Source organism: Apus apus, chromosome 1 (genome assembly GCF_020740795.1).
Source record: "Apus apus isolate bApuApu2 chromosome 1, bApuApu2.pri.cur, whole genome shotgun sequence".
NCBI classification, from domain to species: Eukaryota; Metazoa; Chordata; class Aves; order Apodiformes; family Apodidae; genus Apus; species Apus apus.
The window spans coordinates 165,859,186-165,875,830 of NC_067282.1; the positions used below are offsets into that span (position 1 = coordinate 165,859,186).

The 16,645-nt window shown below is 37.9% G+C and overlaps 1 protein-coding gene across 3 annotated transcripts in view; it reads right to left on the minus strand.

Moving 5' to 3' along the window:
- Positions 1-14,994, minus strand: part of NAV3 (neuron navigator 3) — a 273,171-nt gene extending 258,177 nt beyond the window's left edge. For all 3 annotated transcript variants that reach the window (XM_051631165.1, XM_051631157.1, XM_051631149.1), the window contains exon 1: positions 14,734-14,994. In XM_051631165.1, the coding sequence (XP_051487125.1) occupies positions 14,734-14,976 (243 nt within the window). In that variant the 5' untranslated portion in view covers positions 14,977-14,994. The remainder of the gene's footprint in view (positions 1-14,733) is intronic.
- Between the last annotated feature and the right edge of the window lie 1,651 nt (positions 14,995-16,645).

The window sequence follows — 16,645 nt, forward strand, 5'->3', positions numbered from 1 at the left end:
AACCTTTTAGCTGGCCATAATGAAGTTAAGATTAATTTCACTGTGATCAGAGGCTCCATATGGTCTCTGAAAATACCTGGACACTAGCTTCTCACTTATGTGTTGTTTTACTCAACCTTCAACAGAGTCCTCCACCCTTTCCTAGTCTGACAGTGATAACTAATATTGCTTCCATTTCAATAAATGCAAAAATTGAGAGAGAGGATTAACAACTTTTCCTCCAATAGTTTATGTTCTGTGCTCCTCACACTGTGTTAACTCTGGACTTCACTGATCTATGATGGAGAAAAAAGCGTTAGGACTTTTGAACTTTCCTGATGTTTTTTGTGGGTCCCAAGTTATTTGCGGACAGGAAAAACAGTCCCAAACAGCCTGTCCCTGTGCTCCATGTCTTCTATTCATGCTATTTATCATACACACTTAATCCTAACCTAACAAGAGCATTCAGCTATGAGGACCTAATATTACTAAAGTCAAAAATAAAGATTTATTTAAAGAAATACAACATTTCAGAACAATGGCTTATGCAGACTGGAATATTTTGGTATGTAAAATAGGATAGAGAAGGCAGATAGGGATTGGCAATAAGGATTGTGAGTGGATTTTTGCTGAGCACATTTCTACTGCCAAAAGTAATTTACGGGTGGGACAGAAGGAGCCTCAATTTTAATCTTTGGAGCCATGAATGTGAACAATTCTCTATGCAGAATTTATGAGCTGTTTTACTTATCAGTATTTCCTCAGGGCTTTCACGCAGTCAGATTGATTATACCCTTTTGTCATACTGTTTGTGTATACTCAAGTTTGGCTATACAGTGCAGAAAATGGACATGAACTGCATACTGTACCATACAAGGAAATTAAAGGCAGTGACATGCCAACCATGGTTATTAAATTTTGGTCAAAAACACAGCATGGTATCACTCCTAATAAAAATCTGTAGTTCCAAATACTTCAGCAACAAGCATAACCTAAATACTTGGGGATTTTTTAATTAGCTAAATTCCATAGGTCATCTAAACAGACAGAATACAGGAAAAAAATAGAGTTGGGAAGAGTTTTACTTTTTCTGTGACAGGCTTGTCTTTCATAAAACAATTAACTCTGAATGCTTTCAGTGCACAAAGAAGTTATTTTATTTTTCCTTTAAATCTGTAATTTCAATGAATAAAAGTCTCAGATTACCTGATTATCAGAAAATACCATTCATCTGGCATAAACCAGCTGAAGATATCTGCGTAGCCTAACATTGCCCAGAATGAGGCCTTTGTACTGGGTCTACAAAGCACTGCATTTCATTTCAAGAACCTCTTTCCCCATACAGTGCTAGAGACCCTAATACAGACCATAGCTCTGCACTCAACTACCAAGGTGCCTACAAAATAATGGCTATGCAACCTACATGACCCAAGCAAAGAGGGAACATTTGTACGTTGATACATCTATTGACAGATTAACAAATTTCCCCAAGTAGCAGCACTAGCAGTGGCAGTTTCTGTTCAAGTTTACCTGTAAAATTTTTCTATAAAATTCTGGCAGACATCTTAATGAAAAATCTCAAGAAACAACTTCAACTTTTGGCAGTATCTGACAATTGCTAACCCACTACTGGTTTATTTTATTGATTTATGAAGAAACCTGAGTATAGAGACTCTAATCATATATGTCTTGTTGGACTTTTGGTTTTAATTCAGCCTGGAATATGTCAAGAACAAATATGTGTTTATGAAGCATTTAAAAAACGAACAAATGAAAACATTTAAACCAAGATATTTAAAATTTTTCATTATTAAAGAATATGTTAATTTGCTATCTGATTTTCATGCCTACATAATCATGACATTAGAGACACTTTAACATAGCAGAGTAACAAGAATGAGTTACAGACATAACACCATCTACAATAGGATGCAGTGTATTTGTATAAAAAACACCCTGCTAGTTTGTGAAAGAAGTAATGGCTTCTATGGCTTTAAAATATATCATGTGATAATGTAAGAGGTCATGAATTGTCTAGCCACAATGAAATGGGATTATATTCTTACTCCAATGAGCAAAGGGAGAAACTCCCACTAATTTCCATGAAAACACAGCTAGTTCAGATTTTGGAAGGCTGTTTTTGCTGTGTCTCTAAAATGAAGCATTTAAAGTGATGGAGGAAACAGCAGACGTCTCCCTAAAGGACATCAGGGTGATGACAAAAGCAGAGTGCTGCAAAAGCATACAAATAAATATAGGGTAGCAAATTCTAGTCTGTTTGGAAACTGATTCCTCAATAACCTAAACGTTTTGTTTACTGTCTCTGCATTGGTGTCTTTAGCATTGCTGAGGCAGCCTCACACCCCAGAGGAACCAGCAGAGGCAATGAATACAATCTGGGAGAGGGACAGTGGAGGGAGAGATCACAGAGCTGTCTGCTACTCACCCAACTGCCACTGGGAATTTGGGCTGCCGAGCTGCTGCTAAGCGTGCTGGGGTTGCACTGACTGAAATGCACAGTCTAAGCAGCACAGGGACCATTACTTCTGCTGGTTTTGCCTGTTCCAGTACTGAACATATCAATTAATTCCACAAGTAACGAAAAGCAAAAAGATGTGTTGTAATTCTCACTTGTTTTTTACTATGAACAGTAATTCTACCCTTTGTAAGTCTCCACCAAAAAGACAACATATATGACATAAATGACATGTACATGTATATATTTGTGTACATGTACAATATGTGTTAGTAAAGATATGTAATGCGTGTGACATATGGTAAATGTATGCAATAAAAAATTATTCAAGTGTGTAGCTCATTTAAATATGCCTAAATTGCCTTCCATAATATTTAACAAATATGTTATTGAGTAGAACTATCTATCTCTATCCTTAACATGCAGCATAAACTAAGTATGTACAGTGTTTTCAGTCTACATAGGATGCACTACTGGAGCAAAAATGCTAAACCTACATTTATTATCTCTGTGCTATAAAAATGAAATCTCACACTGGCTTTAGAGGAGCTGTAGTAATCTATTCAGTTAATGATCTGCTGTCTTAACATTTTCAGTCATCTCCACTCTAATCTGTATCTTGCTGCTCTGAAAATGTTGGGGCATATCAACACTCGACACACTGTGACAGATCTGAAATTACCCTAAAAGCAACTGCAGAATGAAATTAAGTAGATGAGTGCAAAAATTCTTAGTTAAACAGTTCTAAAGAGTTTAAATAACTGTTAAGGAGAAAAACCCCAAACTGCACTTGAAGTAAGACAAGGGGTTTATCTGATGAAAGAAAAAGCACTGTGAACTAATGTTGTCTTATACAGTCCTTAAAGCACTACCTAGAATTTTTTCAAGTTAAAGTACCGTCATTCTTTAAGCCTAAAACAACCAAAGTACTTTGTAGAAGAGAGCTGTTGCACTTAGATGTTATTTTGTAACAAAGTGTCTACTTGTATATTTCCGTTAAAATGGTTCAGAGTTAAAAATAATAGTTTCATAACCATTCAGTCAGTGATAGAATCACACAAGTCATACCAAGACAAGGACATCATCTCAGGAATCAGCACTTTCTTATAATCTGCCTCATAATGGAACTACGTTAAGTAATACTCCAAACCTTTCTATAAGATCCAAAACCTTTTATGTGCTCTGAAATGGTGGCAACACGCACACTTTGTAAGAAATCTTCACTCAGCCTCCAGTTCAAGTTAACTACTGCATCCACACAATTTTGCAAGAAACCATTTGAATTACAATTCTTAATACAGCAGGAACAAATACCTTCCAAAAGTCCAATTCTTGGATATGCCACTGATTCATGGCTTGATCAAGATACCTAATAGTTCTATCTATTAAATTAGGACAAAATAACTTGTTTATGTCATAACTGTGTTGTGAATCTTGGGTTACTCTGTGCAAAGACCACAGATATCCTTAAAGAATTGTATACATCCTAGTGAAAACTACTGTTGAATATCCTGACTTTGTTGTCATCCACGCTGAAATTTTTAATGGGAAATGACAGAAACTTTTTCCCTGTAGACAGAAATGTGACCATTGTCACTCTGCCTTTGCTGGGATTTATATCAGTATTTCAGAATGAGATTGCACAGCTTTTCTCAAATTAAATGAGATAATGTCCGATGTTTAGGAGAAAGAGGATCAAATTTTCCCTAGATACAAATATGTCCCTAATCCTCTTGCTTTCAGGGAGTCTGAGTTCTCAAGTATGTCTTTTGCTGATGTGAATCTCCTGTATTATATTCTTTTTCTGTTGCCAAATTCCCTTTAGGTAATTTTTTTGAATGACAGTGTTTAGTCCAACACACCAGTTCCCAACATACTCACTCTTGTGCACTCTCTTCTCTGAAACTTCATCTGATTTGCTTTTTCAGCTTCCCTCATGACTCCGCGTCCTCTCTGTATCATGTCCACAAATGAGGCAGAATAACCCAGAAAAATCCTGCACTGAGAAGAAAGCCTTGTTTTCTTTTCCACATATTTTTCTTTTATTGGCACTCCCTGGTGCTAATAAGCTTATCTGATAAATCAAAACTCTTTAAGGCTGGCATTGACATAGCTGTCCTAGACTAGGAGGGCTTTCTTGCCGTCATTCATTGGTGGCACACCAGAAACCCATTCCAGACATCCAGCTGAAGAAACCTAGGTTCCTGCTTAAGAGCAGTCAGCATCTGAAAGTTTTGCAAATTAGACTGTATTAAAACAAATGCATTTGGAAGTGGCATCGCTCATGAACAGACTTTTTGGCTGTCAATCACCACACACAGTTTCACTGCAGAGCAACCTGCTTCTCAGGTTTCAGCTAATAACGCAGAGCGGTACCAGTCTTCAGTGTGATACTGCAGGGAGGCAAAGAAAATAGAGAAGATGCTGCCATTCTCTTCTTACCTTTGTCAGAACTATGTATTTCCACAGGAAAAAAAAGTATGTTGTATATAAAATGCATATAAAATGTATATAAAAATCTACTTGTGTCTTAATACAAGGAAGAGCAAAGAATGGATGCATTATTAAATTGACAGGAAGCTGTTAATATCAGTAACCTATTAGGTTAAAAAAAAATCAGTTTTCCTAAGGTAATTCAAAATAACTTCAGGAACATTTTAAAAAGTAGCTAATTAGATTATTTCTGCAGTATTTAAAATAAATAAATAAATAAATAAAGTGAATTGTCATTAGCCACCAAACAACTTTACTAAAAAATAATGCTAACATCATTACTACTTCTCGTATGAGCTGAGTTCAAAGAGTAACTGATAGAAACCAGAAGTAATACTAGATTGTGCCTTCCCATGTTGCTGGGCCTTACTCCCTCTCAGAAGTATTTCAAAAGCAGATCTGAACCTGCAGCTCTCAAGCTTTCAGATTTGTGCTGCTCCTTCATGAGAAACAGATTCCTTCAGCTCTTCCTTCCAGCACTCTATCTCTGGCTGGAGAGCTGGCCAGCAATGACTAAAGCAGGCAGACTGATCAGATGATGAAATTTCTAAACTCCTTTTGAACTTTTATTTGTTATTTCACATTCCTGTTTAATGCCTATTTATTTCCACTACAGAGAGAGCTTAAAAAAACCCCCAAACTGAACCAAAAAAAAAAGCACCAAAATCCCAAAAAAGTCAAACCCAAAACACAAAAATACCCCCCAAAGAAAGCAAATAGCCTGTTTATTGCATAGATGTGTTGCCAGGAAATCCTATTGCTGTAGCAGTGAGTAAACCTCCTGCACCCTGACTGATGTCTTACTCACCCTAAATCTTGTATGAGCCATGCAGCCTTTCCTGATTAATGAAGGTGGTCAAATGTTTTACAACACTTGCTAGGAAGTCATCCTTCTGTGCATGACCACTCTGATTACTAAGCTGCGATGGTTTTACACATGCCCTGAAAATCAAATCCTGATGCACAACAGGAAGTTTTCACTGCCAGATCTTTTGGACTTTCACACAGCATCAACATGATAGAAAGCCAGGTGTTAAAACTGTTGAAGGGAGATATTTTGAAATGGAAAACACAAGAGAGCTCATTGTCTATTTTTGTTCTAGCTTTTCACATTTGCTGCAATTCACTAATTGGAGAGTTTCACCCGAATAAAATATTTTTAACTGCTGTTGAAAGAGATATATAAAGATATATATAAAAATACCGTATTAAGATCTGAGGGGCAGAAGCAATAAAGGAGGGTTTACAGGAAAATAAACATAACTAAAAAGATATGTCAAACCAAATACCATGCTGAAAGTAGGTTAGGACAATACTAATATTATACTTGGTTAGCTTCTCTCATGTTTTATGCAGAGTTGGTACAGACATTTAGTGGCTGGCACCTTCTCAGTTTATATATCCAGAAATACTATAATCCAGCCCTAACCACTTTAAAATTATGCTTCCCTTTGATTTGCTTATTTTCTGACTTATATCAACTTAGTTTACAGAGAATATACATAAGAGCCATCAGAAATCTGCACATCTTACACAGGGGAATTATCCATTCGCATTTAGTAGACAAAACACTCTGCATTCCTTTTCTGAATTTTAAGTAAGATATGCTATCTTTCAGCCAAAATCCTTTTGCCAGTAAAAACAAAAAAGAAAGGTTTGTGACCTTAAAAAACATCGCGGGCAAGTGAAGATTCGCACAAAATATTCCACTAGTAGGTTTGAGAATAGATAGATAGATAGATGCTTCCTCCTCTTCCAGCCTAATCCCCAAACACCCTCACTGTCAAAAGGCTATTGTTAAGGCATGGGCTTCCTCCAAGACCACATCCTGTGAATCAGATCAAAGTGAAAGACAGAGCTGCTTTAAATGAACTACTCTTTGCCTGCCCTGTATGCAAGTGCAAGAAAATCCACGAGACTCAAAATATTAGTGTACTAGAGAAAAAAAAAAGACAGTGGACCTAGACCAGAATGAACAGAGTTTAAAAAAATTAGCAGATCTGTTTTGTGATTGATGGCCTTATTATTTACTAACTACAAGAGTTTCTGCTACCAAGAAACTAGACTGTTTATTCAGAGGCAGAAATTAGGATCACAAAGTACCCTCTCCTTAAAAAAAGGTCTGCTTTTATTCCATAGCTATAATTCCCACAAAATATTTAATACGTGAAAAGACAGTGGCATTGTGCACAGGACTTTTGATGAGTGTTTTACCACTCCACATAGGGCACAATATATTCTACATCTCTAATAAATTATCTCACAGCTGGGCCCACACTGATGGTAGCCACTGACACTGACATGAAGAAAAAGCCAAAACTCGCTTTATGAAGTTAGTAAAAAAATAACTCATTATCTAGATGTTTTATTCTTAACTGCTCCCTTAGAAAAGACAAAGGATAGGCTTGTGGTTATGATGCAGAGACTGAGACTTAAGATATATATGACTTGAAATTCTTAGTCCTGCCACAAAGTCCCAGTCTGAGTGTGGGAAAATCATCCATTTCCCCTTAATCTCTCCTCTCCCTCTGTACTGTAGAGATAATATTTTTCCCTTTCTCCCACACTCCTTGTAATAGAGCCATACATTCTGTAAGGCTGTGACTAACTTCTCCTGTGCACGTGCACACTACCTGTTGTGATAAACGATCAATCTAGTAAACATTCCTAGGATCACAATTTGGTTGAAACTGAGAAAAAATCCACAGAAAGGACATTTTCATATGTTTTTACTTGAAGGAAATTGTTTCACCCGAACCAAACTTCCTAATCTTGGTGGTACCCCTCACTCTGTTGAGTTCATTAGGATGCTCCTGTTTTCTAGAGAGAAGTCTGTACAAAATGCAGACAGCTGAAATATTCACTGCAGTGTTCTGGACGGGATTCTTAAAGGATCTTAGAGCTCTAAACTGAATTGGATTCACAGGTCTTCTATGTTCCTTGCAAAGAACTGAGTCCCCTTGAATCCCTCCTCTGCCAGACCTGACAGGATCTTGAGGCACAAGGCCATTCCAATATTGATACCCTGTATGCCAGGGAAATTAATGTTTCCAAGAAAGTAACTAACTGGCTGGTCTCCAATGATATCCTACACATGCCTTCGGGAAACTTAACTGGAACTGCAATACTTTGGTGAAATTCTGTTCCATACAATGACATTTTTTCTAAGATAACAAAGCTGTCTCCAAAGGGGTCCCTTACACCTCTGTGGCACTATGACCGCAAGGTTGTCGGCTCAGGTTCCCAGAGAAGCGTGGTTTCATTACCACAGACCTTCACTCAGCTTAATTAAGGAATGAGAAAAGAGAATGAGAAGACCATCAGGATGGCCATTGGGCCCTTTGCATGAAGGCCCATTGCTGGCAATGCTATGAATGGCAGGACTGCATGTGTTTGTTTTTTTAAATACTCCAGTGACGGAGATACTATACCTGCTGTATGCAGAGTTCTTCTGTTTAATAACTCTTACTGCTGGGAAGTTTTACTGAAGCATAACTCAAACCTCCTGGGGTATAATACAAGCCCATTGTTTTTATCTAGAGATGGAGACCACTTGTCTCCATTTATGGTCACGGAGAACAGACTACCCCAAGGGGCTGCAAGAGTATTGCACCAAGCAAATGTTTCTGGGTTGCTTCAGACTCTGAAGCTATGCTGATGGATCCACATGTATAACACTGAGACACAATCCCATTTTCAAGGAAAGGATTTTTTTAATGAAAAGTTATTTGTTCAGGAAATCCCCAAGGAACTTCCTTAGTCACAGATGCAACACTGAAGAGTAACTGGTTTTTGCTGATGCCTAATGCCAGCTTGCAACAGACAAATTAATATGAAATAAGTTGAGTTCTATGTTTTTATCTTGCAAAAGAAATAAAATTTTTTAAAAAAAGTGGAAAGGTAGGCAGAGCTCTTAAGGTTTGGCTGGTAAATACCCTCCTATCCATGATCCCAATTACAAATTACAAACAAAAAGCACCTGTCAAGCTACACTTAATATAATTTGCTCACAAATGAAAAAAGCTTTGAGAGTTGCATGTTGCTTTACTGTACATTTATCTCAACTATATGAAAATGTGTTTGATACGGTTGATTAGAAAATAAATATGTAACAGCGAAGCTCATACAGCATGAGGCTCTTAAATCATTTATAATATAGCATAAACAGATGGTACTGGATACATGAAGCACATTAAAGATGCTGTTATCTGTTTGATAAAGAAATAATTCAGAGCACAAGGCAAGAAGCTGAAATTGCTGACAACCTGAACTCCCGCCAAATGTCCTGGCTTCACTGGGGCTGGGTGAATTTTAAATACACATAGTCCCAGGTGTCAGCAGTGCTGACTGAAATTTCTGGCAACTGGTTCAGCGCTTTTGCAACAATGCTGGCTTCCCATCACCAGTGGTCACTACAGGGAGAAGACAGGCGGTCTCTGGCTGCTTCTGCTGCCCTTTTTGTTGCCTTGGCCAAAGTGCTGTAAATGAAACACTAGGCACAACGAGCAGCCTCCTTTCTTGCCAACCCACAAGGCAGACATCTCCAATGCACCAGCACTGCGAAAAGGAAGGGTATGACAAAACGAGGAAATAAACTCATTTATTTATGTTCCCTAGATTCAGTATATCAAGAAAATTGGTGGAGCTTGGCCCTGAGGGACCGGGCAAAAAGGTATCCAAGAAATTGAAAGGTCAAAGAGATGTGGGATTTCAACAGATGCTCTGCTTGGCAGAGATTTGGAAAATGATGGGAAAGGGTCACAGAGAATCTAAGTAAATGGTGTGGAAGGGTTAGCTGAGGAAAGACAGAGATATGGAAGTCATTTGTGGCACACATCTGGTTTTCCAATGTGCAGAGTACTCCCAGTGGCATGAGCAGGAGCTCCACCCATGTACAGAAAGCAAAAATATTTCTCTTGAAATCTGTCTGGATAGAGGAACTTAGCCATCCTCCAACTCTGGTGTCTGTTGATGGGCAGGAGTTATCACATGACCAACAAACTGATGAAAATGAACTTGTGGTCTTCCTCTAAGGGAGATCACAAATTACTATCCATGCATCCTCTGGTATCCTCTGGTATCCTCTGGATACCAGAATCTCCATCCTAACATAAACCCCCCAAACTGAAGTCTCTAGAGAAGTTTTAGGTTTATATACCTGTACTGGATCAGTTGTAGAGCCTGACTAGCACTTTCCAATTATGAACAGTGATATGAAAAATGTTGTAGTCATGACAGGAAGACTTGATTAGTGGATACAGAGAAAAATAAGTCATATGCAGAAGCCTGTAAAGATGTCTGCCAACAGGAAGGAAGAAGCAGATAAAGCAGACAGCAGCAGACAGATAACATGGACAAAGAGAAAATGAAAACAAGAAGAAAAAAAGAAAAGGAATTAAGATAATATGACAGCAAAGGAATGAAGTAACTCAAGAAAGAAAGCCAAAATCTTATCATCCAAGTCATATAACCAAAATTCTGCAATTAATATATCAGATTCATCTCAGAGAACATTCAGTTTGCAAGCTTAAATGATGGTGCAGTGCTCTTCAAAGATGAAAGTTTGATGATGGGAGGAAAACCCTGGGACCATGAAGCAGAGCACTGGAAGGAGCACCCTCAGAAAGCCAGGCCAGAAGACAAGCATGCATAGCAGAGGTGCTGACTTCCAGCAGCTGCTGAGCTTTGTGCCAGAAAGGATTCATGGCTGTGCCTTTGCAACTGCACCATCAGATATTTGAAGGCAGCTGAAATCAATCAGGACGACCTGAAGTAAAACACTATTACCATTGGCACTTTGCTACAGGTCAATGTAATGCAGATTTATCATTTAGTGTCCCAAAAAAGTGGGTTTTTCATAAATAAACCTTTTTTTTCATCCCTTTCCTTTTAAGCCATTGCTTTGTTTACCTTTCTACAACATCACTTGATATCTTTTTCATTTTGTTACTAATAGCCCATTCTACAGCTAGAACAGTATCACAAGGAAGCCTAGCATGATCTGATAATTTTGGTCTCATTAATTTAGCAAGCAGTATAAAAGTGGTGGCACAGAAATATAAAAAATATTGTACCTACAGTTAGAAAAATATTACAAAATATATTGGTGTTTTCAGATGTGGGTTTGCAGGAAAACACTCTGTGGTCCAACTGAACAGCAAAACTCCATCTGCTTCAAAGAGAGCCAGCATTTCACCTCATGAATCCAGCAGCTGGATTCCTTTCCTGTGTACATATGTAGGAATAAACTTTCGTCTATATGATACTCAGGGAAAAAGAATGTGTTCTGAATCCTTGTGTTCAAATATTTTGCATGACTATTCACATCATGCAGTCAATTTAAACATTAGTGTGTTTAGCAAGAAAGCAGATGGACCTGTATGTGACTTAGCTACTAAACCATAAATTATGAAAAATTTGAACAAAAACGTAGTTGAGTAAGCTACACACAGAATAATTTAAATAATTAGCAACTTATTATTATTTGCTTTAATAGGCTTAACTATGTCCTATCCAATTAAGAAAAAAAGTTGAACATGATCACCTCAAACTTTTTCTAAAACAGTTTTTTATTAAAATATCAGCTTTATTAAACTTCCAACTGCATCATGTCTACCAAAAAAAAAAAAAAAAAGAAAAAAAAGAACCAAGACTACATGTGCAAATGCAGCAAAATCATGTGAGATGGGAGAAACACCTAGGGAAAAGAGAACTGATGTTTGCAGCTGTAATTCCTAACCAGCCTTGGCAGAGCAGTTGTGTGAGAAAGCCAACTCAAGTGTCAAAAGTCTTGAACAATCAGGTGTGGTGAGACTGAAGGCCATAGAGGAAACAGCTGGGTGTCAATGACCGACTTTATTGACATGTATAATACAAATTTATCTTGGAAACCTTAGCACTTATAGATAGCAACAGGATATGTCACAGCGCCTACATGTGTCAATCTGTGCCTTGCAGACAGGATGAGAAAGCTGGTGACCCACAGTGCAGCATATGTAAAATACCAAAGAAAGCAATGCTAAAGGCTGCAATCCAGCAGCCAAGGGCAAAAGGTAACCAGATGATTAATTCATATGTTCCATTGTCTTTTGCAGATATATATCCATATTCTTTCCCCTCAAAAATCAGTGCTGCCTTACATCCAATGATCTAAGCATACAGGCAGTATGCCATATAGGCAGATTTTACTCAGTTGGAAACTCAGACTAGGTATTAATTACATCTTGATTGAAAGACCTTTTATCTGATCACTGTTATAATTAATCCAATGTACAACGTTTTAGACCACAGAGCCACATAGGAATATCACATTTTTTATTAATATGTTTGCTAACCAAAGAAATCAACCAAAGGCCTATCAGAAACAGCACTCACAAATGGTCAAGCTTTGAGACAACACAATCTGTAATGCAGAACTTACATCTGCTCAGCAAACCTGCAGAGACATTAACCCTAACAATTCCCCCAAATTAATGCTTAGAACTACAGTGTAGATAACCTGGACATACTGCTGAGGCTACTAGGCATAGGGACACAGAGTGGCATGGATCTTCATCACTGATAAGGAAAAATAGCATTCAATACTTTTAAGCTAATACTTTGAAGTTTACTAGTAAGAAAAGCTTAAAAATAATTTATTTGTCATAACCACTCAGCTTATAACCCAAACTGTTTTGGTAAAAACATTTCATGAAACTTGCTTAAAAGGAGCATCCTTCAATAAAATGTGCCAAGAAGAAAACTGTTCACAGGGCTGCCACTAGGCTTGACTGGGAATGTTGGAATTTTAAGGGGGCAATACAGAAAGGTTGCAGATATTGGTAAATTCTTCAGTGCTCATCACTTCTGGAAATCCAGGTGGTTGGGGGAGGTTTGCAGGCTGTTGTGTGCACAAACTGGCCTGACTCTTTAAGGATCATATTTTGAAAGTTCTCAGCTGCCTCCATTGAGAATAGGAAGAGAGGGAGATCTAATGGCTGGAAAGGTTATTTTTTTTTGAGATTTGTTTTGTGGTTTTTTCTTTGAAAAAAAAGAATCTCAAAGATTACAAGTGTTGTCAAGCCCATGAAACATGAGATGGCACATTGGGATGGGAGCTAGGGTCCATCTAAGCCTCTGACTTTACTCACTAGCACTTCAGCTGTGTTCAGGCCCAGATGCCTTGGAAGGATATGACTCCCATTAAGTCTCATGCTAATTACTAATAGTTCCCAAGTGTTTTAAACACTGAAGGCAAGATGCTTTACATCTTTCATCACACTTTTTTAAAGAATCAAGCAACATCTCCCAGTAGACAATGTAACTCTAGCCATTTTTTTTCAGAAAATAGTACTTCCAAATCTAATTTATTTTTCATGCAATATCCATTAATGAGCAACATTAAAGAGGAAGCATACAGAATATTTTCTCTTAAAAATAAGCAAGCAAACAGGAATCACATTGTGTTGAAAAGTTGTATTATTATCTTCATGTCACACCTGTGATAGAGAAGGGCTGTTTATCACTTCTGGTAATCAACAGATGAACACTCTGCTCCTGTATATTTCTATATAGCCTGTCTGAGACCACCAGGGACTCATCTTTGAAGGCAGAGAGAGGTGATACAAAAACTCCAAGAGAAAAATTAAGTGACATGACCAGAATCTCATGGGGAAATATGTGGCAGGGATTAAAAAGGAAACCAAATGTTCGGAATCCCAACCCTATGCTTTAACCACAAAACCAACTTTCTCCACTAATACTGAATTAACCCAGAAACTAAAACCAAGGGAAAACCAAGTACATATATTATGTGCATTTTCCATTTTAACAACTCTGATTATACTCAACTGTCCTCAAACTAAATAAGAAGAAACTAGGAATATATGTTTAATCCCAGTGTGGTAATCAGTTTCACAAACCAAAAATACTAGAAGAGCAAGGGAAAGTAACCTCACATAACACTGCTGAAGCTGTTAAACCACCCATGCAGCCATAGAGTACTGACTGAATGATCTGCAGGAATATATACTACTGACAAGAAGGGGATAAAATACTCATGTTTAAACCATAAAAAAATGTTTTCAACTACAACAGAAAGACCAGTAGAAACTCAAAGAGAAGTTTTTAATGTGTTAAGACTCAAAAAAAATCCCCTTACAAAAATAAAAACCCTAAGCAGTCTGAAAAATGTTGTGGCATCCTACCTCAGGCAAACATCTTTTAAAAAATAATAAAATCACAATGAATCAGAGCTAGGTGGGGGCTAGGAATAAACTGTTTTGCAGAAGGAATAAAACACAGGTACTTTTCACTGAGAAGCTGTTTTTCTGGTTCAGCAGTTCTGCAGCAAGAATAGCCAGATAATTTGAAAAGTGAAAAGAAAATCAATTACTTGTTTTTATTTTAAAAGAGCCTCCCTGTGGGAATAAGAGTGGGCGTGAGAGCTCTTTTTAAACTTCATAATATAATATGAAGCAGCCAAGATATTTTTTTTTAAGTAGTGTCATGTCATTGCTCTGCTTACTAGGTGCCAGAATGAATGTTCTCTATGAATCTACTGATTCTTATCAAAATGCATCTGTGAAGCAATTAACACTAACATTTAAAAACAGAATATTTATTCAAACAGCAACACTAAGTAAAACACAGTTTGAAGGCTGCTCTGTGAGTTCACTGATGACAGCAAAAGTCTATTTACCCAGTTACCCCCAAGTTTTGCATGCAGTAGGTTTCTATCAGATTTTTGTCTGAGCAAACCAACATTTTCTGAGAATTGAGATCTGTAGGTAAGGTTTACAACTAACCTTGCTGTCTTCAAGCTCCTGGGTTTTTCCTCGAAGTGCTCTCCTCTCTCCAAAATCACAGGTTGACTTTAATGTGAGCTGACAAGAAAGCATCGAGCTCTCCGCCCCAGTAAGCTCCAAAGCCTTTGGTGAGTACTGCTGCGAGGCGGCGGGGCCAAGGCTGGGTATCGGGAGGGCAGTGTGAACAGGCTTTGACCCTACGGCTGGCTGTCTTAGCTTGGAGGCAACCCCAAGTACAGGCATGGCTTCTATAAAAGTATCTTCTTGCTGCCAAAGAAAATGCTCCTGACCTCAGTCTGGTAGACTCCAGCTTCAGCAATTCCAGAAAAAATACTTTAAACAAAAGTAGCAGTCATCTTTTCAAAAACGTCCTAAAAGAATAATATTACGAGTTTCATAAGGAAGCAAAACTTTTCCTTCATCTCTCCCCTTCTGCCTCACAGCCACTCACACACGCTGCTCAGTGAGTCAGTGGCTCTGTAAGACTAAACACTCCTTTGGGGCGTGAACTTTTCTTGAAGGTAACTGCCACAGAGCTGCCTGTTTGGGATTAAAAAACTCATAAATTTGCTTCCTCTTCTTCCTACAGCATTCCAGGTCTGTGTCTTAAGTGAATGAGGGACGGGAGACAAGGAGGGAGAGAAAAGATGAAACCTCCCTGTACTCCAACTGTCAAAACAGCTCCGAGACCACAACACTGGAAACAGAGACCTCTTCCTGACTACATAAATAACCAGCCCACATCTTAAAAAAAAACAACAACCAAACGCCTTTTTTTTTTTTTCTGATTAAAAAAAAAAAAAAAAATAGACCTGAGTAGTGGCCAAAGCAAACAGCTGTTGGAAGAGTTTTTATCCCGGAAATAATCTCAGCAATGAAGCTGTTTGTCTGATTCCTGGCTATTTTTCACTGCTGACAACCATGAGCTACAGTGTTACCTTCCCTGTTCCTCCCGTGAAATCGTGCAAGAGCGTGGCTAGAAACAGACGCTGAATCACAGCGTGGGTAACGTCTGTCTGTGCTGTGAAAAATCTATACAAAAACATAAAGCAGGATATAGGAAAATCACGAGCATTGTTAGCAGATTTAGTCAATACAGCTTTTCAGAGTTCTTTTTTTTCTTTCTTTCTCAGTGGTGGTGCTAGCGTCATCTATTCAATGTTAACACTTCCCTTTCTAAAAACATTTAAAGCTCCATGAAGTCCATGTCCAAAGCATCATTTCTGCTTGTTGGTCATAGAAATATTCTTGCTGGCAATCTCAAATCCTTGTACATGGAGATACAAGACAGATAGCCAACCAGAGCAGGCTGTAAAATGAGTCACAATGGACAGTCCAAATTGCTGTGGAGCATGAATGCTTATTAAAAGGACAAGTGTAAATTCCTTTGAGAGCCTATAGCAGGGAAACCCATTTTAAACTGTTTTATACGGGTAAGAAAAGTGCAGAAATACCACAACAATAAACTCCTGTGGGATTTTATCACCCAGTGTTATGGACAAAAATCCTCCACATTTTGCTTGTTATCTCTTCCAAAATAAAACGTAGACAGAAAGGATGACCTGAATCTTATTCTGCCACTAATATCCTACATGGTGCTAATTATGCCCTCACTGAATAGTATGTACTATTAACACTATAGATGTAAGTCCAGGAGAAAATAAGAGCTTCTGGACTTCTAAGTTCTCAAATTCAGGATGGAAAGAGTTATAAAAAGCATTAGAAAGAAAACAGTGTAAATGGAAAGCAGACTAAAAGGATCCTCTTAAATCACCCTTTGAAATTATCTTGTAGACTAAAACTGCAATACATAATATCATCCTCTATCTTTTGTTTACAAAGATCACACTGACACAGTAGTTTAAAAACCAGCTTTCTATATTGACTTATACCCTATCCCATTCTTGTTTGT